We start from the raw sequence: 25,094 nt of genomic DNA, 5'->3' as shown, positions 1-25,094 counted from the left end.
GCCCCTGGATCCCTGGCAGTGCCCAAGGGCAGGTTGGACAGGGCTGGGAGCAGCCTGGGATGGTGGAAGGTGTCCCTGCCATGGCAGGGGTGGGATATATGGGAGTTTTAAATCTCCTCCCACCCAAAGATTGTCGGATTCTGTGAAATTCAGGAGCTTCTCAGGATCCTCTGGGTTTCAGGGTGGTCCTTCAGCTCTGTCCAGCAGGATCCAGGCAGCTGGGTGTGAGAGCAGCAGCTCCAGCTCCTCATCCCACGTTCCCTTCCTGCTCTCTATCAGCACAGCCCCACAATCAGCCTCTGCCTGGCTGCCTGCCCAGCTGGGATATTTATAGGGTTTACTGGAAACGCTTGGCACATCGCTGGCCTTCCAAATGTGATTGTTTTGCAAAGAAGGAAATTAGCTGGAGTGTGGGGCTGCTGGCCAGCCTGGCCTGGGAGCAGGGGGAGCCCGAGGTCAGGACCCAGCTGCATTGGTTCTTTTATCTTCACAAGGAATTTGCCGCTCTCTGGGGGGGTTTTGGTGGTTTTTAAGTGACTCTTAAGGTGATGGACAAAGAGAGATCTTTGTTAGGAATCCTGCTTTTTAGAAGTACTTGGGATATTAGTGAAGTGCACCCTGAGCCACTCCAGCAAATGGCTGCTGGAGGAATCGGGTGGGTCAGGATCTGGTCATTAGAAGCACATTTTGGGGCATGGCAGATGGCTCCCAGCTTGGAATAATCAAGCTGTAGTGGAGGAATGTGGATGGGACAGAACCTCAGTATTTTGTGCAGTGGGGGAGGTATTTTTGTCTTGGACAAGGCCCTTCTATTCTTCTCCTCTGTGTTTGCATAATTTTAGTTTATTTCCTTGGTGGTTGTGGAGTTGAACTGGCCTGGGGTTGTGTTTGAAACCCTTCCTGAGAACACTCTTGTAAAACAAAATATTGACATTCCCTTCTGTTCCCTGCAGCAAACGCCTCCCCTCTGCTGGGCAGGTGTGCAGGAGAGCTCTTGGAAAGGGGGGGAGAGTGTGGGGAGCTGCTGAGCTCAGGTGGGACAGCTGCAAGGGCTGTCTTGGGAAATTCTGTCCTCAGCTGTCTGGGAAGGTGTTTGTCCTGTGTCTGGGAAGTGTCCCTGGCTAATCGCTGAAGGGACAACCCAGAAATGTCCTTTATTTGCTAAGACAATTCCCTTGGGAGGCCACATGAGCTCCTAGCAGATCTGCACGAGGAGGAAGCATTTGGGGCCCCTGGAGCAGCAGTTTGGGAGGCTGAGCTGCTCTGGAGGCAGGTGATTTCTGGGGAGGACCAGGCCCTGCCATCCTCATTGCCCTGAGCAGAGCCCCTGCACCCTGCCAGCCTGGATTCCATCTCCTGCAGACTGTGGGTGTTTGCACATCTCCTCCTCCTCGGGGACACCAGAGTGACCCCCCAGCAGTAACCCCTGTGCTTTCCCCTGCAGCTTTGCCAGTGAGGAGTACCAGCAGGCTGTGCAGCACATCTCAGGGCTGGTGCAGCAGCACAGGGCCACCCTGGTGCCAGGCCAGCCCCAGCTGAACGTGTGTGACCAGGCTGTCATGGTGAGTGCTGAAGCACAAAGGCACGGGGACTCCTTGGGTTGAAATACATTTTGTGAAGGTTTTATAAGCTGGCAGTGGTGGGAAGGGATGAAGAAGAGATGCACAATTACCTGATAGTGGATTCCTTGCTTAGAGACAGGGCAGATCCTTCTTCTCCTTTCTAATCCCCTTCTGCAGTTCTCAAAATCCTGGAATTGTGGAATCCTGTAGTGGTTTGGGTGGGAAGGGACCTTAGAGCCCATCCAGTGCCACCCTGCCATGGCAGGGACACCTTCCACTGCCCCAGGTGCTGCCAGCCCTGTCCAGCCTGGCCTTGGGCACTGCCAGGGATCCAGGGGCAGCCCCAGCTGCTCTGGGCCTGCCCACCCTCACAGAGAACAATTCCTGCCCAATATCCCATCCAGCCCTGCCCTCTTTGCTTTGAGTCTTCTATGGGACATTTTCAGTGATGTATCTTTAGTCTCCTCCAATTCCCCTTGTGCCTGAATTTTCCAAAGTCTTTCTTGAAATTGAATTTTTTCAGTTCTGTTTGCTCTTTCAAGTCTCCTGTTGGAAAGTTACAGTTTGGCTTCCCTGTCAAACCCTGCTTGGTTTGTTGAGAACCTGGGAGAGGAACTGGATAATCTGGGGGAGGTTGTCACTTGACAGGAGGTTATGTATCCCAGGGAATGTGTCTGTGGGCTGACAGACAAAATAGTAACAGGCAAAATCTTCTTACAGGCAAAAACCCTTGGAACAGGCTCTGACAAAATAGTAACAGGCAAAACCTTCCTGATAATAAATAAATAAATCATCTCCTGAATCAGTCAGAACCTGCTGCCTCTGGTCTGTCACCAGCAAAGAGCTGTGTCCCCTCAGTAACAAGGCAAAGATCTCCCTTAGCTTTGGCCCATCTCTTTATTTTTGGATGTTAAATAGGAAAAAGATTTGAGGGCCCATTGTTTCTGTGTTTTCTTTCCTTATTCAACTTTTCCCTTAATAAACACTGTTCTCTGTTCCTCTGGGACTTTTGGGTTCAGGCACTGTCCCCACGGACTGGCTGCTGCCAGAGGCAGCACTGCAAAGCATTTCTTCCAGAACTGCTTCCCAAATGGAAGGGAGGGCTGGGGGGATCCTGGTCCCAGGGGAAATGTTTCAGTCCCAGCAGGAAACCCAGTGAGTTTTCCATGGTCACTACCCCAAAGTATCAGGCACAGATTGCTGCCTTTGGGAGCAGGAATGAAGCCGAGCAAACCTTTAGGGAGGGACTATTGCTGGGTGGGCTGGGGGCTAAATCTGGTGTTGGGGGATGCTGGGAGATAAAGATAATTTACTGCCACTATCTCCTGTCACCTGATGATTTGATAAGGGTGTTTGATGTATTTGGGAGAGAGGAGGAGAATTGTCTTTACTTACATATAAACAAAGTGTGTGGAAATGTTCAGGGAAGTGTTCAAGGCCACGGAGGGACAGGGCACAGGGAATGGCTCCCCCTGCCAGAGGATGGGGTGGATGGGATATTGGGAATGAGGAATTGTTCCCTGGGAGCTGTGGCTGCCCCTGCATCCCTGGCAGTGCCCCAGGCCAGGCTGGATGGGGTTTGGAGCACCTGGGACAGTGGGAGGTGTCCCTGCCATGGCAGGGGTGGCACTGGGTGGGCTTTGAGTCCCTTCCCAGCCAGGCACTGCAGGATTCCAGGACAGCAGCTGGCTCCTGGTGCAGCTCCTGCAGAGCAGAGATGGAGGCAGGGGCAGGGAGGTGTTTGCAGCCCATCCCTGCTGGACCCCACTGCCCAGGGAGCTCCCCCCGAGGCTCTGCTGGGAGTTCCTGCTGTGTGAGCGTGGCAGAAGCTGCTCTGCAGCTCGGGGTGTCCCCGGGGCTCCCAGCTCAGCCCAGCAGCGGGACCGGGGCTGCAGGAGGCAGCACAGACCCTTTATTGTTCTGCTTTTTCAAAAGAACAAACATTGCACTTCATGTGTTCCTTTGGCTCTCAGTTCCTTCTGCAGGGTGCTCTGGATTTTCCAGCCGTGGTTGCACATTTTGAACCAGAGGAGCAGATTTAGAAAACGACATTAATTGTTCAGCAAGCCTGCAGAGCCCTCGGTGCAGAGGTGGCTCCAGCACAGCTCCCTCTGGGTCTGCTCCTCTGCAGGAATTGCTGGTGTCTCACTGCCATCTGTTGTCAGCTCCATGGAACAAAAACCTGCTCCAGTGGTGTTTTCCTGGGGTTGAGCATTTATTTTCTGTAGGAATTTAGTTCCAAGAAAACAGAAATACTTGCAGGGTGAAAATCGGCAAAATGAAAGGCAGGAGGTCAGTGTTGAACTGGCTTTTAATAGGGGACAGCAAGAATGTCCCATGGATGGACACAGCTGAGAGAGGGAGGCCCAAAAAATTCCTGAAGGCAGAGTGGGAAGTGTTATCTGCCCTTCCCATGACCACAATCCCAAATTTGTAATGGCAAAACCTCAGTGAAATTAAAAATGTTCATCTATCCAAATTCCTTCCTCCATTAATCTCTCTGGAAGCTGAGGCTGGCAGTGGATCTCCTTTTTGTGTTCCACACATTCAGGTAGCTCCAGAAACGTGGAAACAAATAGTTTTGGCAAACAAATAGTTTTGGTGTGCAGGCACTGGAAGACGTGTCTCAGGAATGCTTCCTGCTCCCTCTGCCCGTGGATCCCTCCATCAAAACACTCATTAAAATACCATTAAAATACCATTAAAATTCTTATCTCTCTCACACCCTTGGCCTTGTGCTGCCTTCTGCCTCCTCAGGACAGTGCCTGGATATTGCAGTGCTGACAGTGGGAACTGCCCTGGGCTGCCAGGGCGTCCCCAAAACCTCCTGCTCTGTTCCTCTGTGCTGCCCCAGCAGGGTCAGCAGCACGCCCCAAGCTGGGCTGGGAGAGGCCAGGAGGGACTGGAGTGTCCCAGCACAGGGAATCCTGCACAGCCCAGCATTTGCAGCCTTTCCCAGCTTTGATTTGAGCACTGTTTGGAGTGGGGAAGTTTATGAGCCCAGAGGCTTGGGCTGCAAGAGGAGTTTCATTTTTCAAGCAGCACATAAAAGTGTCTTTGTGAGGATCATAAAGAGCTGCTTGGGGTGAGAGCTTAGCAGATACTTGGTGTGAATCATCTTTCTGTCTGTTTCTGTTTGTTTTTAACAGAATTGGGCCCCTCCGGGCTGCGAGAAGCTTGGGAAGTGCCTGAAAGCACCAGAGTCTGATCCTAAGAAATGCTCTTGGCCTCACTGATGGCTGCAGCCCTGCAGAGCTGCCCACAGGACATCCAGTGTGCAATGCCTGCTCCTGTTGGCACTCCTGTTTACACAGGAAGGGTGTGATGTGTGCATGATATCGTCACTCGCTCTTCCAAAAGGGCCAGTGTTTATATTCCTCATGCTCAGGGTTTAGCCTCTACTCCTCTCTTCCCCCAGCTCTTTCCCTAAATGGTAACTCCAGGGAGATTGGGTCAGCTGGAAAAGCTCTCTGGACTCTGCCACCAGCTCCAGAATGCCCTGGATCACTCCTGCTCCTTCCACCCAGCCTTGCTCCCTCAGCTGCCCCAACAGGAGCCACGGGACAGTCAGGAAACTCAGAGCTGCCAGGGAGCCCTGCCCAAACTGCCCATGTTTTGTTTGCCTGTGGCTTGTTGTTTTAACATTTCATTTCCATTGTGAGCTCTGGACATCAACTTGTTGTTGCTTTCTCCCCAAATCTGTGAGCTCTGGGTGCAAACCAGGCATCCCTCCTGCTCACAGCTGGGGGGTTTGGATCCAGGGAGAATGCCCTGAGTTCCTTCCATGTGTAGCTGCAAACATTCCCAGGTGATGGTTTCAGGAAAGGTGGGGATTGGGGTTACAGCCCTGCCAAGGCCTGCAGGAGCTCCAGGAGGGCTGCAGAGGGAATTTGGGCAAGGGATGGAGGGACAGGACACAGGGAATGGCTCCCACTGCCAGAGGGCAGGGATGGGTGGGATATTGGGAAGCAATTCCTCCTTGCAGGAGTGGTGAGGCCCTGGCACAGGTGCCCAGAGCAGCTGTGGCTGCCCCTGCATCCCTCAAGTGTCCAAGGCCAGGCTGGGCAGGGCTTGGAGCACCCTGGGACAGTGGAAGTGGAGCTGCACTGGGAGAGCTTTGAGGTCTTTTCCAGCCCAGACCATTCCAGGATTCTGTTGCCAATGGTTGGTGCAGGACGTTTATGGGGGGTCTGTTCATTTCAGGGCTTTCCTTCATTTCCAGGAATCTGGGTCTAAAGCTGCTCCAAGCCCTGCTTCCCATCTGGTGCTCTGGGCTCAGAAATGCCCCTTGGCACCAGCACTTAACTCTTGCCCCATTTCCAGCACATGCTCTCCCAGGAATTCTCCTTGTGCAAACCTTCCCCAGCCTGGCTGCTGCTCTCCTGGGGAACACAGGATCAGCCTTTGCTCAATGCCACAGGGCAGATCCCTGCTCTGCCCCGGAGCCTGCTCCACACCCTTCCCCATCTCCAATAAACCTGTCTGGAGCCAGACCAGCCTCCCCTGGGCCCTCAGGGCAGCAGCTGGAGGGAGCCTGAGCGTCTTTGGGTTCACACTGAAAGAGGGGAGGTTTAGCTTGGATATAAGGAAGGAATTGTTCCCTGTGAGGGTGGGGAGGCCCTGGCACAGAGTGCCCAGAGAAGCTTGGAGCAGTCTGGGATAGTGGAAGGTGTCCCTGCCCATGGCACAGGGTGGAGCAAGGTCAGCTTTAAATCCCTTCCCACCCAAACCATTCCATGATTCTCCACTGGTCCCACAACAGCTCCACTTCCACCCCTGCAGTGTTTTCCACCGCACAGGTGCCTTCTCTGTGTGATGTTGTGCTGCCTTAGGAAAATCCAGGTGCTCTGTACCTGGAAACAGCTCAAATCCCTCCCCAGCTAAGCTTGGAGCTGCTGGAGAGCTCTGTCCTTGTGCCAGCTCCAGGCTCCAGCTGCTTCCTACCCCCCTGTAACCCCAAACCCTCCCATTTCCCCATCCCATGCTTCGTGTACCTCCCTGGTAATCCCTGCTGTGTGTCTCATGCTGGACAATCCCATTAAACTGGAATGACAACAGCCCTTGGATCAGCTCTTGCTGTTGCACCTCTCAGAAATCCCAGCCAGCATTTCAGGGATCCCTGCACATGTGCAAGTGCCATTTGTTTATAGCCCACATTTCTCAGGATGTTCCTGCTTGTCCTTCAAGTGAATCACGGCATTTCCAGCTCACCCATAACATTCCTCCTTGTTTAGACACAGCTCAAGGCTTGGGAGATGTGGCCAGCAGCTCCCTCAGAGGGGAGCTCACGGCTGCCAGCAGCTGTGGGTCTGTCAGCACTGATAAAACCAGGAGCTCCCCGTTTGCTGGGGCTGCTCCAGCTCTGCTTTGGGGCTTCTCCGTGTCCAGGGAGGGGAATGGAGCTGGAAAAGGGCTGGAGGATCCTGAGGGAGCTGGGAAGGGAATGGAGAATCCTGAGGGAGCTGGGAAGGGAATGGAGAATCCTGAGGGAGCTGGGAAAGGGCTGGAGAATCCTGAGGGAGCTGGGAAGGGAATGGAGAATCCTGAGGGAGCTGAGGGGGCTCAGCCTGGAGCAAAGGAGGCTCAGGGGCCCTCCTGGCTCTGCACAGCTCCTGGGACAGGGAACAGGGACAGGAGCAGAGTTGTGCCAGGGGATATTGAGTTGAACATCAGGGAATTTTATTCATGGGAAGGGTGAAAAGCAGGGCACAGGGCAGGGGTGATATCCCAGCCCTGAAGTGTTGAAACCCCCTGGATGTGGCATTGGGGTGACCATGGTGCTGAGGGCTGGATTTGATCTCTGAGGTCTTTTCCAGCCTCAGTGGCTTTGATTCCACAGCTGTGTCCCTGGGGCTGTCAGAGCCCTGCACTCACTGTAAAATCCAACCAGAGGAGGGAGTACCTGGCTGCAGCTCCCTGGCAATCCTGTCAGCCCTCAAATCCTTGTGAGGAAACAGCCCTGGTGGGGTTCTGTGCTGCTTAGGAAGAGATCCCCAGGATCAGAGCTGGGCCTGGCCTGGCCAAGCTCCTCAGTCCCAGAGTTTGCTGTGGCCACCTCCTCCCTGTCCCCTGCCTGCTGCTCCCTCCCCTGCTCTGTCACAGCTGCCTTTGGGAGATGCTGCACAGCAAAGCCTCATTCCTCATCCCTGGAGCGATCTCAGGACACAGATCCTGCAGGGAAATGCTGCACTTGAAAGCAAGTAAGTGAAGCCCTGACGTGTCTGTTTAGAGTAAAAGGACACGAAGCAGATCATAAATTACCAGGGTTTAATGTGACAAAGCTTCTGCTTTAAGTTTAAATAGGAATAGTTGTTTTCCAGCTGGATAATAGGAGGAATTTTAAATGAATGCCTTTCCTAAAATTGTACAGATTTAAAAGTGGTGAGGTGAAGAACTCATGAGGGAAAATAAACTAATTTATCAGCAGTGCAGTCTGTGATTTCACCTGTGAGCCAAGGGAGTGACACCTGCTTTGGGGCACTCTCCCAGATTTTCCTCATGGATCATGGGACTGACTGGGGTTAAAATAACTTGGTTTGTTTTCCTGGAATTATTTTTACCTGGATCAGTCTCCCAGCCAGGGCCAGCACAAGGGTGGGGATGGTGCCTGCAGCCCCCACTGCCCACTCAGGGCACAGAGTGGCCACATCTGCCTTTAAAAACCATCCTGAGCTGCTGCCCTGAAACTTCCCAGCTCAGGAACTGGGGCTGGAGGGATTTCCTGCCCACTCAGGGACCTGCAGCAGCCAAACTGCTCTGGTGGTGGCTTCTGTTCTCCAGCAGAGACAGTAATGCCAAAGGAATGCTGGAGTTTGGGGCTGTGATGTTCCTTTCTTTATGTTTATTATGCTGAGCACTAAAAGCTCCATCTCTTCCTGGCCTAAGAGTCCAAAGAATTTCTTTCTTGCCTTTAATTTCCAATTAGCTGAGCCTCTCAAGCCTCCCAGCTCTGCCCCTGAGGCTGTGTTATCATCCCACCCTCCGTGCAGAGAAGCTTCTGAAATGGATGGAACTAATAATGGTGGAGGAGCTGGGGCTGCACTTCAGGCTCTGGAGCCTTGATTTCAAATCCTGCAGCGACAAATGGATTATTTCCATGGCAAATTGCTCCCTGGGGAGCAGCAATTTGGGGAGCTGAATGCTGGAACTGGGAAGCTGCAGATCAATTCCCAACACTTGGAGCCAAGGTTAATGCCCTGCAAACTGCCCTGAGTGCAGCAGCAGCGAGGAGAGCACGGCCCTGCCTGGCCAAGGGGGCCTCAGGAATGATCCAAGGGAAAATGGGAAATTCTGGAACCAGGGAAGTGAGAGAGTCCCATGGATTTGCTGGTAAAACCCAGTGACAGTGGGATTTGAGTACAAGAAGTGGAACTGATGTCCAAGAAGGAGGCTGTGGCACTTGGGACAGTGGCAGCTCCCATTCCTGTCACCTCCAGCCCTTCCCAGACATCATGGACAGCATCCCAAAATTCCTTATAATAAGGTTGGATACTCAAATTCTCCTCAGTGACAACAGCTTTGAAATAACCCCATGAAAGAACTGCAGCAGCTGAAGCAGGACCTGTGGAAGGTGAGACCTGAATGGATTTTGAGGGGGAGGAAGGTTTGGGGTGCTGGGAGGTGATTTCTGGCTGCAGAGTCCCCAGCAGCCTCTGGAGCAAAGGCAGCAGAGAAATCCCTCCCCAGGGTCCTGCCCTTGTCCTCAGCACTGGGAAACTTTACAAACTAAACACACTTTTATTCTCTTAAGAGTTCTTTGCTTGTTCAGCTTCCAAGTAACTGTTCTGCAGTCAGAATGGCCTGTTTTCCATCTCTCCTAGCAGTTAGAATACTTGGAAATGGACTTTTCCTTTTGTTTTCTGGTAGCACTGGATGTTTTTCTATGTTATCAGGAGGCGACACTGTGGTGCCCCTTGAATTAAACTGTCAGGTTTTAAGAACAGCTGTAAGGGAAGAGCTGAAATCCCATTTTGGGTTCTTTTCTCCTTTGGAAAATGGCTGTTTTAAACACCAAGGCTCCATTTGCCTGTTTTCTTTATATCCCCTTCCACCATTTAAAGTTTTCTTGTTGCTTGAAGCCTAGTTGGGATTATATAAATCCTAAATAAAGGTGGATCCGTAGCCAGAAGCTTGTGGCCTTTTAGAAGGGAGAAAAAAACCTCTGCCTTCCAGCTTCTGCAGAGAGGAAATCTGGCAGCTCTGTGGGCCTTTGTCCCTCTTGGAGTCACTTAACACCCTCTGGGTGACAGGAGCTTGGTAGCACAATTCCCAGCTGAAAGGGAGAGCAGATAAAAGCCAGCAGCGAGGAACGCGAGCCAAATCCATTAGTTCTGGATCAGACACAAAACCCAGGCTGGCCAGGGCAGAGAGAGGAGTTTTGTGTCCTCTCCAAGGGCTTGATCCAACCTGCTGCAGCAGGCAGGAGGTGCTGCCTTGGGCTCCCAGCGAGGCACAGCTGGATCACTTTTATTTTTTCCACACTTTTCCCTCTTTTAGGGGGACAAAACCAGGTCTGAGGCTTCCATCCCGAGCCCAGGATCTGGCTGGGGAGCTGCATTCTTCTGGTGTTGAAATAAGATATTTCAAATTTGTTGTTGGTTTTTTTTTGGTTTTTTTTTTTTTTTTTTTTTTTAAGGGTTTAAAGTGCATGAGTTTCCTCAGCTGAGATTGAAACATTCCAGTGGATTTGCAGGGAAATTTTTGTGCTCGTTTTCCCTCGTGGAAGGGAGATGTTGAAATTCGGGGCATTTTGTTCCACTTCACACTGAAGTGTTAAAATCCTGAACAGAACAGAAACTTCCAGGCTCAGCACAGCTCTTTAATTGCCTGGTTAAGCTGATTAAAGTCAGTTCCCAGGCTTTTATATTCCCAGCTTCTGTGCTCCCTGGCTAATAACACCTCTGCTATCAGGATCTCCAAGCACTTTTAAATCACTGATGGTGTCCAGAAAAGAGCAAAGCCAGAGTTCCCTGGGGGAATGCAGATTCCAGGTGCTGATTCCTCTGCCAGGCACAGAGCATTCAGAGCGGATGTGGAGTCACCTCCCGGGTGATATTCCAGAGCCCTTTGACATCACATTTGGAAAGGGGTCCTAGGAAAGTTCTTTGCAGATGGAAATTGCAGTAGGAGTCAGCAGTGTTGTTTGGAAGGTGGAACAATCACAGGGAAAACTGATTTCCTTGGGGTGTTCCAGTCCAATCTGTGCTGGTGGGTGCAGTTGGAATCCCTGGGGATGGGGGATGAGTGAGGAGCTCAACAGGAATCTCAGGAATGTTGTCTTTTAACCATGGTTTCTGGCAGCTGGGTCGCTGCAAGTCCACTTTGGTGTAACCTTTTGTGCCCTTCCCAGCAGAACTGATGGGGACAGATTGGTCCCACGTCCAGGAGGAGGGGGGCACTCAGCAGCTCATCCTGCCACGTTTGCCAGGGCTTGGTTGGCACGAGGGGCCTGGGAGCCTCCCTCAGCCTCCAGGGAAATGTGGTGCAGACTCCTGCAGTGAGCGTGGGGTGGTGGGGGGGCCACAAACAGGACAGGGGTGACACAAACCCCCCCGTTCCGGCCCCTCCGTTAGTGAGAGGCAGCGGCAGAGCTGCCTGGCAGGCTGAAAAGATCCTTTTTCCCAGGAAATAAACTCCTGCTTATTTATTTCCACGAGTAGGCAGATAAATTCCATCAGCAGTTCCATCTGCCAGGAAGAAGAGGAGTTGCTGGAAGAGCTCCTCGTGCAGTGCTGTGCTGTAAGGTCAGCAGAGGAGCCCGTCCAGCTCGGGGCAGGGAGTGTGAGCGCTGCAGAGCCCCAGCTCCCCTGCAAGCCCTGTCCTTCCTCCCCTCTCCTCTGCTGCCCTGCAGCAGCTGCCCACGAGGGTTCTTCTGGTGCCAGAGAGATAATCTGAGTCCAGGGAAAGGCTCGGTTTGTGGGGGAATGGTTGTGAAGGGAGCACGGGCTGTCTCTGGCAGCAGAGGGAGTTAACCTAACAGGAGTTGGGGTTGTGCAGCCTGAGCAGCTCCAGACGGACCTGAGGGCTCTTTCCAGTGCCTGGAGGGGCTCTGAGAGAGCTGGAGAGGGACTGGGGACAAGGGCCAGGGTAAGGGGGGATGGCTTCCCCAGAGGGCAGGCTTAGATGGGATGTTAGGGAGAAATTCTCCCTGTGAGGGTGGGCAGGCCCTGGCACAGGGTACCCAGAGAAGGGTCCAAGGCCAGGCTGGACAGGGCTTGGAGCACCCTGGGACAGTGGAAGGTGTCCCTGCCATGGCAGGGGCTCTCCAGAGGCTGTGGGTGAAGCTTTCCCAGTCACAGCTCTCACAGCAAACACTGAGCTCAGCCAGGGGTGTTACAGGCTCCAACTGCTCCTGCTTTCCACAGCGAGCCGTGCCTGGATGGGTTTGGAGCACATCCAAGGTGTATTTGCTAATGGAAGAGGAGATCTGAACTCACTTGGTGGATTTTGCATGGCCAAACAACATTCAGCACCAGGAGATGGGAGATGGGAGCTGTGGGAGCTCCCTGCCCTGCCCAGGGCTCGGTGACACCAGGAGCTGTTGCTCCAGGACCTGGGGCTGTGTTATTGTCCCTCATCCCCAACCAACGGGTTTAACCAACACAGAACGACTCCAGGAGTTCACGCGAGGTGATGAGGGATGGGAAAGCAGGAAACAGTGAAGTCCTGAGGAGTTTGCTGTCTGTGTTGTGCTGAGCAGGGTGAGGGGGTGCAAATGCAGCCCCAAGGCAGGGAGCTCCTTTCTGAGGCTGGGGTCAGGCAGGGAAATCCAGCTCCACACGGAGCAGGGACCTGGGAGCTCTTGAGAGGGGAGCCTGGGGCTCCATCCACTGCTGTGCCAGGGCTCCATGCACCTGAGAACTGCAGCTCCATGTGCCAGGGCTCCATGGCCCTGGGAATCACAGCTCCATGTGCCAGGGTTATCAGAGCTCCATGCACCTGGGAACTGCAGCTCCATGTGCCAGGGCTCCATGCCCTTGGGAATCACAGCTCCATGTGCCAAGGTGCCAGGGCTCCATGCCCCTGGGAACTGCAGCTCCATGTGCCAGGGTTATCAGAGCTCCATGCCCCTGGGAATTGCAGCTCCATGTGCCAGGGTTATCAGAGCTCCATGCACGGGGGGATTTGGGCTCTGTACATGAAGTGTCAGAGCTCCATACACCTGCGGGTATCAGTGCCTCGTGTCCTGGCGTACCAGACCTTCATGGGGAGCTGGGGGCTCTGGGATAGCTCCATGTCTGGAGTATCAGACCTCATTGCACCGGGAATTTGGGGCTCTGTGCACGGGATACCAGAGCTCCGTGTGCCCGGGGAGGGCGATGCTCCATGCTCCAGCATACCGGAGCTCCGAATACCGGGATACCGGGGGGACTGGGGCTCAGTGCTCTGGGATACCGGAGCTCTAAATACTGGGGGGGCTGGAGGTCCAAGGCCCCGGGATACCGCAGCTCCAAGCACCGGGGGCACGGACGTTCGGCGCCCCGCGGTACCACACCCTCCGTCCCCAGGTCACCTCCGCTCCCTGCCCGGTGCCGCCCCCGTCCCGCCCCTCGCGGCCCGTTCCGGCCTGCGGGAGCGAAGCGGCGGCGGCGGCGGCTGCGCACGGCGGGGCCGCCATGAGCGACGAGCGGCTGCGCCGGGTGCGCGACCGCGTCCGGCCCTTCCCGGACTTCCCCGAGCCCGGCGTGCTGTTCCGGTGAGACCGGCACGGGGTCGGGGATGGGATCGGCGGGGAAACGGGGGCTGGAACCAGGACAGGGGATGGGGCCGGCGATGAGGCAGGACCAGCGCTGGAACTGGGGATGGGAGCAGGGCTGGAGCCGGGCCGGGGACTCGCTGCCGGCTCCTGTGCCCGCTGCCCATCCCTGGCCCCGGCAGCACCAGGCAGGGGCCTTCCTCGGGATCAGGAGGCTCCCCTGGGATCAGGAGCCTTACCTGGGCCCAGGAACCTTCCCCGGGCTCGGGAGCCTTCCCTGGGGTCAGGAGCCTCCCCTGGGATCAGAGCAGCCCCGCAGTTCCCTCACCCCTGCTCTCCCTCATTGCAGCGATATCAGCCCCTTGCTGAAGGATCCTGTGGCCTTCAGGGCTTTGATTGATCTTCTGGAGGATCATGTGAGGGCACTTTACCCGAAAATCGACTTCATTGTGGGTGAGTGTTGGTTGAACAGCCCTGAGCAGTGTGTCCTGGGTGGGAAGTGAGGGGCGGCCCTTGGGGAATGTTGTGGCCCTTGGCCACAGAAATCACCTGAACATTGGCCTCTGTCGCGAAGTAACACCAGAACTCTACCCTTCTCCTGCTGCTGTCGTTCCTGAAATGCTGGTCTGGGATGTGGCAGGTGCCCTTTGACACTTCCATGCCAGTGCATAATTCATTGTTAAAAAGGAGGGGGCACACAGAGCCTGCAGTGTCCCCACGCTGTCCCCAGGGCAGGCAGGCCCTGTCCCAGCTGGTTTTCCTCAGGGAGCCTTTCCAGGCCAGCACAAACGGCCTTGGTGGCCAGAACACCTCAGCTCACCTGGCCAGGTGCTGAGGAAGAGGAAGGCAGAGCTTGGGCTGGGCCACAGCCAAAGGAGCACAGACCAAACCTGGCCCAGGTGAGATAAATGAGGGCTGCCCGAGGTGCAGAGTTCCTGCTCGTGTGGCTGGGCTGATACCAGGGCCCTGCTGCCTTTATCTCTAAGGAAAAGGGTCAGAGGGGAGGGAAATGGGCTCATGGGGCCAGCAGCAGCATGTGTGAGTGAGAACAGGAGTCTGGGCTGTGCTTTCAACCCTCACAAGTCACTTGAAGAGCAAATTGCTTTTAGAATGGGAGGATAAAACAGGGGGGTTATGCCAAGACCTTCCCCCAGTGAAATGGCTCCAATCTGAGTGATGGGACAAGAGGAAAAGGCCTCAAGTTGCACCTGAAGGGGGTTAGGTTGAATATGAGGGAATATTAATTCACTGAGAGGGTGATGAGGTGTCGGGACACGCTGCCCAGGGCAGTAGTGGAGTCACCATTGCAAAAAATACACGGCTGTAGCCTTGATGGTTGGATTGATGGCCTTGGAGGCCTCTTCCCAGGTGAATGATTCCTGATTCCCTGACTGCCTGTTCCTGCTGTGCCCCCAGGCCTGGACTCGCGGGGGTTCCTCATCGGGACCCCGCTGGCACAGAGGTTGGGCATCGGCTTCGTGCCCGTGCGGAAAAAGGGGAAACTGCCCGGTGCCACCGAATCCATCTCCTACAGCCTGGAGTACGGCAAGGCAAGGCCTGGGGCTCACCCTGGGGGGGGCCAGGGGGCTGAACCCACGGGGAGGGGGTCCCAGGGTGGGTTCTGATGCCCTGGGAGTGGCACTGAGCCGGCCCCGAGCCGCTCCGTTTGTGCCCGTGGGGGATGTTTGGTGCTGTGCCGTGATTCTTCTCAGGGGGTGGTGCTCAGACCTGGTGCTAAATGGCTTTCTTTGGCTTGAATCCAGGGGCATGACCACGGAGAGTGTCCCCACTCTGGCAGTAAGTGCTGTAAGTCAGAGCTGTCCTGCATGGCTTCCCCCATCCCGCCCCGTAACCCGCGGCTGCTCGGGGGCTGAGCCTCAGCCTGTGCTGCTCCCACTAGGAACTAACAGCAGCAGAGCCCCCAAAGCCAGGCCTAAGCCACGAGGATTGTCTGGGCCAACTGAGCTCGTGTGACACATCCAAACAGGTGCCAGTTTGGATCTGGCTCTAGGCAGAGCTCCCCAGGCCGTGACAGGAGATTTTCCTCGCTGGAGAGCTGCTCTGGGATAACATTCCACCATAACACACACCGTGAAAGTTCAGGATCTTGGTGTGCCAGAGGGTTGGCCCAGCAATCCCCTCCCTGCTCTGTGTTTCTGTGGCGCTCCCCTGTAGCTGGAATTCGTGGGGTTTTTGGGATTTTAGGTGCTGAGTATTCGTGCTGATGTCGCTGAGGACTTGTCTGTGCTCCAGCATGAACCAGCAGCTCCTGAGGGGCTTCTCCCCAAGGCCAGACTAAACCAAAGCTGCTCTTTGCTCCCTACAGGCTGAGCTGGAAGTCCAGAGCGATGCTGTGGAGCCAGGACAGAAGGTGGTGATTGTGGATGACCTGCTGGCAACTGGAGGTGAGGGAAGCACGTGTGATCCTGTGTACATGGAACCATGGAATGGCTGGGAGGGGTAAATCTGGAGGTGAGGAAAGCACATGTGATCCTGTACCCCTGTGTGCATGGAATCATGGAATGGCTGGGGGTGATAAATCTGGAGGGGAGGGAAGCACGTGTGATCCTGTACCCCTGTGTGCATGGAATCATGGAATGGCTGGGCTGGGTAAATCCCATCCAGTCCCACCCCTGCCCAGGCTGCTCCAAGCCCCCTCCAGCCTGGCTTTGGGCACTGCCAGGAGCATCCACACCTCTCTGGCACCCTCAGCCTGGCAGCAGCAGGGGTGGCTTTGGGGTGCCCCTGCAGTGAGGATGTTTCTGCTCCCCTCCACAGGAACCATGCGTGCTGCCTGCGAGCTGCTCAAGAGGCTCAAGGCTGAAATCCTGGAGTGCCTGGTGATCATCGAGCTGAAAGCCCTGAAAGGGTCAGAAAAGCTCAATTCCGTCCCTTTCTACTCCCTGCTGCAGTATGACTGAGGAGGGAGCACTGGGAACAAATCTGGGGCTGTATGTAGTGATTCTGGCTGTCACAAGGGGGTGGGGAAGGGGGAATGGGGTTAATCACAGGCTTTGAGCGTGGCCAGATGCTCTTCAATCCTGAATTTCCCAAGCACTGTGTTGAGTGTAATGATCCTTTTTGGAGTTCATCCTTTCAGGAGGAAGGAACAGGCAGACTGACTGGGGGGGATGGAGACCAAGATGCAGCTTCTCTGAATCTGTGGTTTTTAGGAGACCAAAGTGACAATATTGCTGCTGAGGCAGGAGAGCTCTGACAGGGCACCAGCATTCCCTGGGCTGGGCTGTCAGCCTCCAAGGAACCTGCTGAAAAATTCCCAAAGAAACACAGGAGATGGGCAAAAAGCAATTATTTCTGTAAAGGACAAATCCTGCTGTATCTGACCTCAGGATGGGCTGGGGCTCTGTGCTGTCACACCAGAACAAGCTGCTCTTGCACCAGGGCTGTGCTTGTTGAGGGGAATGAGGTGCCTGCTGTGCCCTTAAATCAGGATGGTGCTGCTGTGGGATGAGCCCAGTCAGTGTTTTCCTTCCCTGGAGGCCACGGGCACCTTTGTTCAGCACAATTCCCCCTCTCCTGCACCACATCCCACTCCTGTGCTGCTGCTTCCCCTCTGCTGGGCTGTCCTGGGCCATCAGAGCCTGTCCTGGTGGGAGTTTGGTGCCAGGTGAGGCCCAGCAGAGGTGTTGCAGGGGTCTCAGGTGTGTCAGGGGGTTTGGAGATGCTTCCTCCAGCACAGTTCAGTTTGCTCACAGTAAATCCCTGTGTGCCAAAACTTCCACGAGCCTGAAACCATCAGGGACTGTGTCCCTGGCCCAGCAGGGACTGGACTCACAGGTAAAATAAACATTGATGTATTTTTATATTTCCTAAGCTGTCTCAGAGCTGTTCTTGCAGGGGCTGAAGCCGTGAAAGACCCTTGGCAGTGTCTCAGCTGGTCAGTGGGGCAGGGCTGTGCTGTGAGCTCTCCCTTGTCCCCCAAATGCTTGGAATTGTTTCCCAGGGAGCATTCAGGTGCCTTTGCTTTGCTTTGCACCCACCTCTGGCTGCAGAGGCTTGGTGAGCTCAGCTCCCCTTCCCCACCCAGCACCTGGGGCCACCTCCCAGCCAGCCCTTCCACTTGGAAGGAGCATTCCAGCTATTTTCATCCCCTTTTCCTGAAAAGCCCGTTCAGCACTGCTCAGTTTGCACTGAGGAACACAACTCCCTGGTGACCAGGCTGCCCCAGGGGAGCCAGGGCAGGCAGCACCTCACAGCTCCCTGCTGCTGGGGAGGAGGAGGAGGAGGGGAAAATCAATTCCAGCCCCGAGAGCCATGGAAAGCAGCTGCGTGCTGGGGAAGCAGCGTCAGCCCTGCCCGTGCCAGCAGGTGACATCAGGGAACGTGGGGACACTGCCTTGGCCCTGCCAGCAGCCCCTGATGTCATCTGCTTGGACAGACCAGGCTGGGCAGGGGCGGCTGCCAGGTGGGAGAAGGGTTTTATCCCAAGAAGAGTTTTACCCCGAGGAACAGAAGGGTTTTATCCCAAGACGAGTTTTACCCCGAGGAGCAGAACGGGAGCTCGCCAGGAGCTCTCCTGGGATGTGAGCCTGGCTGCTGATTCCAGCTCCTTTCCAGTCCTGCTCCGCTCCAGCTGCTGCAATCCAGCTCCTTCCCACCTCAGTGAGGTCCCTGAGCGTGGCTGAGAGCCCAGCCTGCCTCAGGAGCCCCCAGCCTCACACCCAAACCCTGGGTTGGGTTTAATCCCTGTTCCTCCTCCCTGGAAAATGGGCACGCTGGAGCCCCCTTTCCTGCAGCTCCCTGGTGTCCCCAGCCTTGGGGAGCGCTGTGAGCTGTGCCTGCCCTGCCCCTGGGCACGGTGCCAGCCCAGCACCTCTGTGCCATCCTCACCCTCTTTGTCCCTCTTGCCAAGCCACTTCAGCCCGGGATTTCCCCTGGGAAAAGCAAACCCTGGATCCCCTGGAGCCCCGCCTGGCCCTGTCCTGCAGCAGCTGCTCCCCCAGCCCCATCCACAAAAGCTGCATTCAGCTCCCTGCAAGCCCACGCTCACTTTTTCCAGTGAGTTTTTCTCCAGGAGCTGGATGGGGAGCCAGCCCTCGCCGGCGCCAATTGCCATGGAGAGCCACGAGACAGGCAGCGAGGAAGAGCACTGGGTTAACACAAGTCAGCTATATTTAAAACATTTAATACAAATGTGTTTTGACAAGTCCTGCAGTTGTTTCCAGTGAGGACTGGAAGATGCGTTTTCCCTCCCTTAAAAACAGAACGAGGCCCAAAGCTCCAGAAACATCAATTTGTGACTTTTTCTCTCACTCCTCCCTGCCTGTCACCCTCTCAGCCTGCCCTGCTCTGCCTTCACCCCACCAGGACCCAGTTAATGGAAGAAACCTCTGAAATTGGACCTTCAGGAGACCCCTCATGCGTTGAACCTTCAGGAGAACCAGGAAAGGGAGAAGAAAAGGTTCCTCAGGTGAGGGTTGCATTCATCACCACCCCAGGATTGCTCCAGGACTAGGGGACCTACACTCCTCACAGCTCCCACCACAGGATCAGTTAAATTAAGACATTTTGCCCTTCCTCAGACACCCAAGGACGAGCCTCCCTCCAGCCCAGCCCAGAACCCAGAGCACTGTCGGGATTTGCTACATTCCAGGAGATTGCACAGAAAAACCCCAACCCCGAGGGGGGCTCAGAGGGCTCCAGCCTCCTTGGCCGCCTTGTTGAGCCTCTCAGTGACGAGGCCCAGGTCCTTCTCTTTGTCCAGCTTGACGTAGACGTCCGTCCTGAGGTTGTGGATGCCCACCCAGTCTGGCAGGAGCTCAGCGAAGAGCCGCACATGTTCCTCCATCTCACCTGCAGCCGGGAGCAGCGGGGTCAGCGCTCAGCTCTGTCCATCCCCTTCCTCCCACAGAGAGACCCCCCCCAAAATCCCTCCCTACCTGGTGCCACCAGCTCGGGGCAGCTGTCGGCCAGGCGGGCGCAGAGCAGCTCCATGCTGAGCGCCGCCTTCTTCTCGGCCACGAAGGCGCCGCGCAGGAGGCGCGCCAGGGCCGGCAGCCGTGCCAGCCGCGCCGCCCGCTGCTCCTGCCCCGCGTCCCGCGTCAGCAGCGCCGCCAGCCGCGCCGCCTCCTTCGCCCGCACCTGCAACGGGGGCACCTGAGCACGGGCAGCACCCCCAGCGGAGGGGACGGGCACAGGGAGTGCCCCCAGCCCTGGCATGATGTGACTCACCCGCTCCAGCAGCCCCTGGGACACCCACCCTGGGCACAGGCAGTGCCCCCAGGGTATGGGCTGGGCAAAGAGAGTGCCCCCAGCCCTGGCATGATGTGACTCACCCGCTCCAGCAGCCCCCTGGACACCCACCCTGAGCACGGGCAGCACCCCCAGGGGTGGTGCAGCGTGGGGTGCTGCACAGGCAGCGCTCCCAGCCCCAGCCTGATCTGACTCACCTGCTCCAGCAGCCCCTGGGACCCCCACCCTGGGCACAGGGAGTGCCCCCAGCCCCGTGTGAGGCCCGGCACGGTGACTCACCCGCTCCAGCAGCCCCTGGGACACCCCTCTGAGCGCACTGGAGGTGCTGGCAGGGCTTGGGGCTTTGGAAAGTGCCGGCTCCCCCGCGCTGGATTCGGCCGTTCTGAGGGCCAGGTTGGCAAGAGCTTTTTCCATCTGCTCATGTGGAAGAGGGAGGAGGAGTTGGGTTACAGTTCAGGCTGGAGGAAGGAGAAGTTTCCCCTCTGCCGCCCCCGCTGTCACCCGGCAGCCCAGCCCAGCGATCCTGATCCATCCTGCCTGCACAGAGGAGCCTGGAGTGCTTCATGGAATCATGGAATGTTCTGGGTGAGAAACGACTTGGAAGTTCTTCTCATTTGCAGTCCCCATGGCAGGGGCACCTTCCACTAGGCCAGGATGCTCCAAGCCCCAATGTCCAGCCTGGCCTTGGGCACTGCCAGGGATCCAGGAGCAGCCACAGCTTCTCTGGGCACCTGTGCCAGGGCCTGCCCACTCTCACAGGGAACACTTCTTTCCCAATATCTCATCCATCCCTGCCCTCTGGCAGTGGGAAGCCACCCACACCTTCCCAGAGGTGGCACAGACAGGGTGCCCTGGCTCACCTTGGGGCTCAGCATGCCCCGGGCCGTGCTCAGCACCTCCTGAGCCGTGCTCAGCCTCTCCTCCTGCGGCGGCCGCGGCAGCTCCGCGGGGCTGATGTCCGGCACCTCGTCCACGTTGAAACGGGGATGCCACCGGGTCAGCTTCTCCTCTGGCACCACCATGGGCGGGCTGAGGGCAGCCAGGAATGCCTGAGAAGGGTGAGAGCTGTGTCATGGCACCAGGACGGAGAGGCAGCCGCTGCCCTGCGCTCCCAGCACAGCTTGGTATGACACAGGGAGCGGATTCAGAGCCCATCTCAAGAGGAACCTCCGTGTCCTTCAGCCTGGATGGCACCAGTGACGGCCCCAGAGGCCAGAGCAGGGGGTGCCAAGTGCCCCTCACCTTGTGGTGCTCCCTGACGATGTTGACCAGGTTGCGGTGGAATTCCCTCCTGCGCTCCAGCAGCCGCGACGCCGACAGGTGCGGGCGCCCATCCACCTTCTCCTCTGCCAGGAGGGACACGAGTGTCACCCACACGCCCCAGCAGGGCACAAACCATGGCAGGACAGGACCACAGCCCTGCCATGGAGCTGAGTCGCTGCCTGGACGTTCTCCCTCCTGTCCCAAACCCGTTTCCCACTTCCAGTACGCTCAGGGGGTCAAATTAACAGATCAAGCAGAGCATCCCTATGGATTCAGGGATCAGGCAGGACTGAGAGTACCCCAAAACCATCCATACCTTCCCCCAGGACTGGCTCCAGCGTGAGCTGATACTCAGACTTCTTCTTCCCACCGCTGCCGAAGGAGGGGACGTTCTTCTCCTGGCGCAGCCGGTACGAGCTGGGATACACAGCCTTGATCTGCCCCAGGTGCTGCTCTTCAAACTGCCTGTGACAGCACCACGGGGGTTGGGGACGCCCAGAGCTGCAGCTGGGACCCCGAAAGGGGCTGCTGGGACCCCGAAAGGGGCCGGCTCACCTGCGCATCATGTCCTGCACGCCCTGCTTGACCTTGGCGAAGGTGACGGTCTCGGCACGGTTGAAGAGCATCCCGGCGATGGTGTCCACGCTGCGGAACATCTCTGCCAGCACCCGGAACTTGTAGGGCAGCGTCAGCCCCGGGGGCAGCTCCTGGGCCAGCGTGTGGAACCGCTGGTACGCCGGGAGCTTCTGCCTGTGGGGAGGGACAGCACGGGGTCAGGGCCCTGCTGCTGATCCTGCGCCCACCTCCCACCCCACCCCAAAGCCCTTCTCTGGGTCGGCATCGGGGTCACGTCACCTGTGGCATCGGTGTCACACCACTCAGAGCCCCCACAGCCCTCAAACCCTCACAAAACCACTTCAGGGCAGTGGCAGCCCCCTCAAATCGCCCCTGCAGCTGCTCCTCACCCGGTCTCTCCCTCTGGAGCCGCCACCCCAGTGTCCTTGGTGTCCCCAGGCGCGGTGGCCGCTCTCCTCTGCCGGACGCGCTGCTCCAGCTGCCGCACCCGCTCCAGCCGGCTCCGCAGGTCACTGCTGGTCCCGCTGGGGACAGAGGGCACCTGGCCCGGCACCTTCATCACCTTCATCCTCTGCAGGCGGCCCTGCAGCTCGGCCACGTCCTCCTGGGCAGGGAGGGGACACGGGGTCAGAGCGGGACAGGCGGCACCGAATCCGCCCGCACCGGGAGCAGAGCCGGGATCGGCCCGTACCCGCTGCAGGCGCCGGGCCGGTCCCGGGGATCCTGGGCCGGGCTCTGTCCCCGTGTCCTGCCCACGGCCCGGGGAGCCGCTGGTGCTGGCCGGGGGGGACACGGCCGGCTCCTGTGACAGCGGTGTCGGGGGTCGAGGAGTGGCCAGAGGCGAGGAGCTGGTGGCCTGCAAGAGAGAGGAGGGTTAGGGACTGTCCGGGGAACCCACCCGCCCGGCGCCCCTTCCCCTGTGCCCCCCAAAGTCCTGCATGGGGAGGGGGAGCCATGGAGGGGTCTGCAATAGGGGCAGAGGAGCTGAAGGGGGCGAGTTTTGGGGTTCGTGCGCTTGGGGCCGGGGTCAGTCCGGGTGAGGGGGGATTGAGAATCAGGAGAAGGGGAGGCGAGTTCGGGGGGTCCTGCACGGGGAAAAGGGGTGGAACGCTTGCGGGGCCGTTGTTTTATGGTTCCACACGCGCCCATCCGCTCCCCCGCCCCTTTATCCTCCCCCACCCCATCGCAGGGCCGCATCCCCGACCCCTCCATGTCCCTACCGCTCCCGGCGACCCCGGCTCCGCATCCGGGGGCAGCTCCAGCCTCTTCCGCGCCGACTTCCCGCTCGGTTCCCCGAACCGGGCCCCGAGCGGCGACCCCGCTTCCATCTCCCGCCGGTTCCGTTTCCTGCCCGCCAGGCCCCGCAGCGCCGGGGAGCCCCCGCGGGCCGGGGTGCGCGGCGAGCCGGGCAGCGGCAGCGAGCGCCCGCTGAGCCCCGCCGGGACACCATCCTCCTCCTCCCGGTGCACCGGGGCACCGGCGAGGGCGGCCTTGAGCGGGCGGCCGCCGCTGCGCTTGGCCGGGGCTCCGGTGGTCCCTTTGGTCTGGCCGAAGAAGTCGGTGAGGCGGAGCTGGGCCATGGCCGCGGTCCCGGTCCCGGTTCCGGTTCCGGTCCCGATCCCGATCCCGGTCCCGATCCCGGTCCCGCTCCCAGGAACACGTGGGGTCGGTCCCGCGCGCTTCTCTCTTGGCGGGAGCCCGCGCGCCGAGGCCCCGCCCACCGGGGGGCGGGCAGGGGTCACGTGAGGCGGGTTTGGCGCCACTCGGCTCTTAAAGGGGCCGCACCCCTCGGAGCGGTGCTGCACGTGGGGGTCCGGGGGGACCGGGACAGCTCCGGGGGACGAGGGGCTCTGGCCTTGCTGGGTCAGGAAGCAGTTGATGCACCATGGGCAGGGATGGAGGTTGCCCACTCCAGGTTGGGCTCAGTGGGGTAAAATCCGGGAATTTCCATTGGAATGGTGCTGGTGGTCATCCCTGATCTGCTCTCCCCAGTGCTCACGGGGCCAAGCCCTGACTTGGAGCTCCACGGGGACCCTCCAGGGCGCAGCCATGGGAACGAGGGGCTGTGGGGCACCTGCATTGCCCCCTGCCCGCCGTTCCCTGCCCTGTGCTGTTGGCAGTGCCCGGAGCTGGGAGCGGCCTCTGGCCCATCGCTGCCGGACCAGGCACTCAGGCCGTGCCCACAGCACTTTACTGAGCCTCACGTGTCTCCCCCATCCCTCGTAAAACCCGAGCGAGGCTGGCAGAGAGCAGCAGGGCCGGATCCAGGCGGGCAGGGCAGGGCTCTGGGGTGCCATTCTGGTGCCCATTTGCTTCCACTGCCTCCATTCCCTGCCTGGCTGTGCGTGCTCGGGGCTGCTGCGGGTGCTGCACCGCCCTTTCCTGGATCCCTGCTGGTGGGGGTGGGCAGGGGTAATTCCCATCTCCAGACACGGCGTCAGTGCTGAACTTCATCTTTGTGATGAGCAGGGTTTCATTTACACGAGCAGCTCCCTCCAGATGCCAGCGCTGAGGGTGGGTGCAGCTGAGTCCCCGTGATAAGGATGGTGCCACGAGGGGCTGTGCCCACTGATCCCAGGAATCCACACACTGGGGAGCCATCAGACCCATCCTGTGCCCACTGATCCCATGGATCACACACTGGGAGCCATCAGACCCATCCTGTGCCCACTGATCCCATGGATCACACACTGGGAGCCATCAGACCCATCCTGCTTTGGGGGTTCTGGGTGGGCAGGGGTGCCTGGATGGGGCTTGGGCACATTTGGGGTGGGCAGGAGAGGCCCTGGAACTCTGGAGGGAGCCCAGAGGAGAGTGGGGAGCAGTGTGGCAGTGTGCCAGCTGGATGCCAGTTTATGAACCGTGTTGGGAAAACAAGCTCAGGGGAGCCAAGGAATGTGGAGAATTTCATGGGCCGGTGGTTCCTGTTGCAGGCTGGTGGTTACCAGGTGTCACCAGCCACACTGCCCGTGCCACCAGCTGTGCCTGGCACCTTCCCGCCGGGATCTGGGGTGGGATTTGGGACTGGGACAGCCCAGCTCCAGATGTGGCCTGGGCTCCCAGTTCCATGGGGGTGTGGGTCTGCATCTGGCTCTGCAGCGGGCACCGAGCTCTGGGAATGTGGGACTGGGGGTCCAGCTCCAGGAACATGGCATGATTCCCTGGTGCCAGGGACACAGCACCCAGCTCCAGGGACACAGAATGATTCCTTGGTGCCAGGGATCATGGACCCAGCTCCAGGAACATGGCATGATTCCCTGGTGCCAGGGACACAGCACCCAGCTCCAGGAACATGGCATGATTCCCCGGTGCCAGGGATCATGGACCCAGCTCCAGGAACACAGAATGATTCCACAGTGCCAGGGATCATGGACCCAGCTCCAGGAACACAGAATGATTCCTTGGTGCCAGGGACACAGCACCCAGCTCCAGGAACACAGAATGATTCCCCGGTGCCAGGGATCATGGACCCAGCTCCAGGAACACAGAATGATTCCTTGGTGTCGGGGATCATGGACCCAGCTCCAGGGCTGGATATCAACCCCTCCCGAGCTCCCCACTCCACGCAGCAGCTCTGAGCCCTGGTATCAACAACAAACATTCAACAAAAACAAGTTCTGACTTCTTCATTTCATTTTCGGACGAAACAAACACGAAGCACTTCTGCTTATCTTCCTTTCCTTTTTTCCCCTTTTTTTTCCTAGTCGGTATTTTTTTTCCCCGACGGCTAAAAGCGGACCCCGAGGGGCTGCGGGGCCGGCGCTGAGCCCGTCCAGCCCGTCCAG

General features: G+C 57.8%; 3 protein-coding genes across 6 annotated transcripts in view; 2 read left to right on the top strand and 1 right to left on the bottom strand.

Annotated features, from left to right (window-relative positions):
- The window catches only part of GALNS (galactosamine (N-acetyl)-6-sulfatase), a 48,047-nt gene extending 34,355 nt beyond the window's left edge, over nucleotides 1–13,692 (top strand). For 3 of the 4 annotated variants that reach the window (XR_009115239.1, XR_009115241.1, XR_009115240.1), the window contains 4 exons: nucleotides 1,445–1,562; nucleotides 4,712–7,762; nucleotides 8,488–9,132; nucleotides 13,607–13,692. Coding sequence is in view for 1 of the 4 variants with exons in the window: in XM_058034022.1 (XP_057890005.1) it covers nucleotides 1,445–1,562; nucleotides 4,712–4,798 (205 nt within the window). In the remaining 3 variants the exon portion in view is untranslated. Of the gene's footprint in view, nucleotides 1–1,444; nucleotides 1,563–4,711; nucleotides 7,988–8,487; nucleotides 9,133–13,606 lie in introns of those variants that run through there. The other variant, XM_058034022.1, reaches the window with a different exon arrangement.
- On the top strand, nucleotides 13,172–17,091 carry APRT (adenine phosphoribosyltransferase). The gene is made up of 5 exons (XM_058034029.1): nucleotides 13,172–13,257; nucleotides 13,607–13,710; nucleotides 14,674–14,807; nucleotides 15,584–15,662; nucleotides 16,036–17,091. Exons 1-5 carry the CDS (start codon nucleotides 13,178–13,180, stop codon nucleotides 16,176–16,178), a joined length of 540 nt encoding a protein of 179 aa, XP_057890012.1. The 5' UTR covers nucleotides 13,172–13,177; the 3' UTR covers nucleotides 16,179–17,091.
- Nucleotides 17,092–18,419: 1,328 nt separating this feature from the next.
- Nucleotides 18,420–22,921, bottom strand: CDT1 (chromatin licensing and DNA replication factor 1). Its single transcript, XM_058034021.1, has 10 exons — nucleotides 22,530–22,921; nucleotides 22,001–22,165; nucleotides 21,699–21,913; nucleotides 21,289–21,483; nucleotides 21,050–21,198; nucleotides 20,713–20,816; nucleotides 20,331–20,519; nucleotides 19,750–19,884; nucleotides 19,158–19,359; nucleotides 18,420–19,071 (listed from the first exon to the last, which is right to left on the bottom strand). Exons 1-10 carry the CDS (start codon nucleotides 22,887–22,889, stop codon nucleotides 18,908–18,910), a joined length of 1,878 nt encoding a protein of 625 aa, XP_057890004.1. The 5' UTR covers nucleotides 22,890–22,921; the 3' UTR covers nucleotides 18,420–18,907.
- Between the last annotated feature and the right edge of the window lie 2,173 nt (nucleotides 22,922–25,094).

Source organism: Melospiza georgiana, chromosome 14 (genome assembly GCF_028018845.1).
Source record: "Melospiza georgiana isolate bMelGeo1 chromosome 14, bMelGeo1.pri, whole genome shotgun sequence".
NCBI lineage: Eukaryota > Metazoa > Chordata > Aves > Passeriformes > Passerellidae > Melospiza > Melospiza georgiana.
The sequence above is the reverse complement of the archived record's forward strand: the minus strand, read 5'-3'. Positions and strand labels throughout refer to the sequence as shown.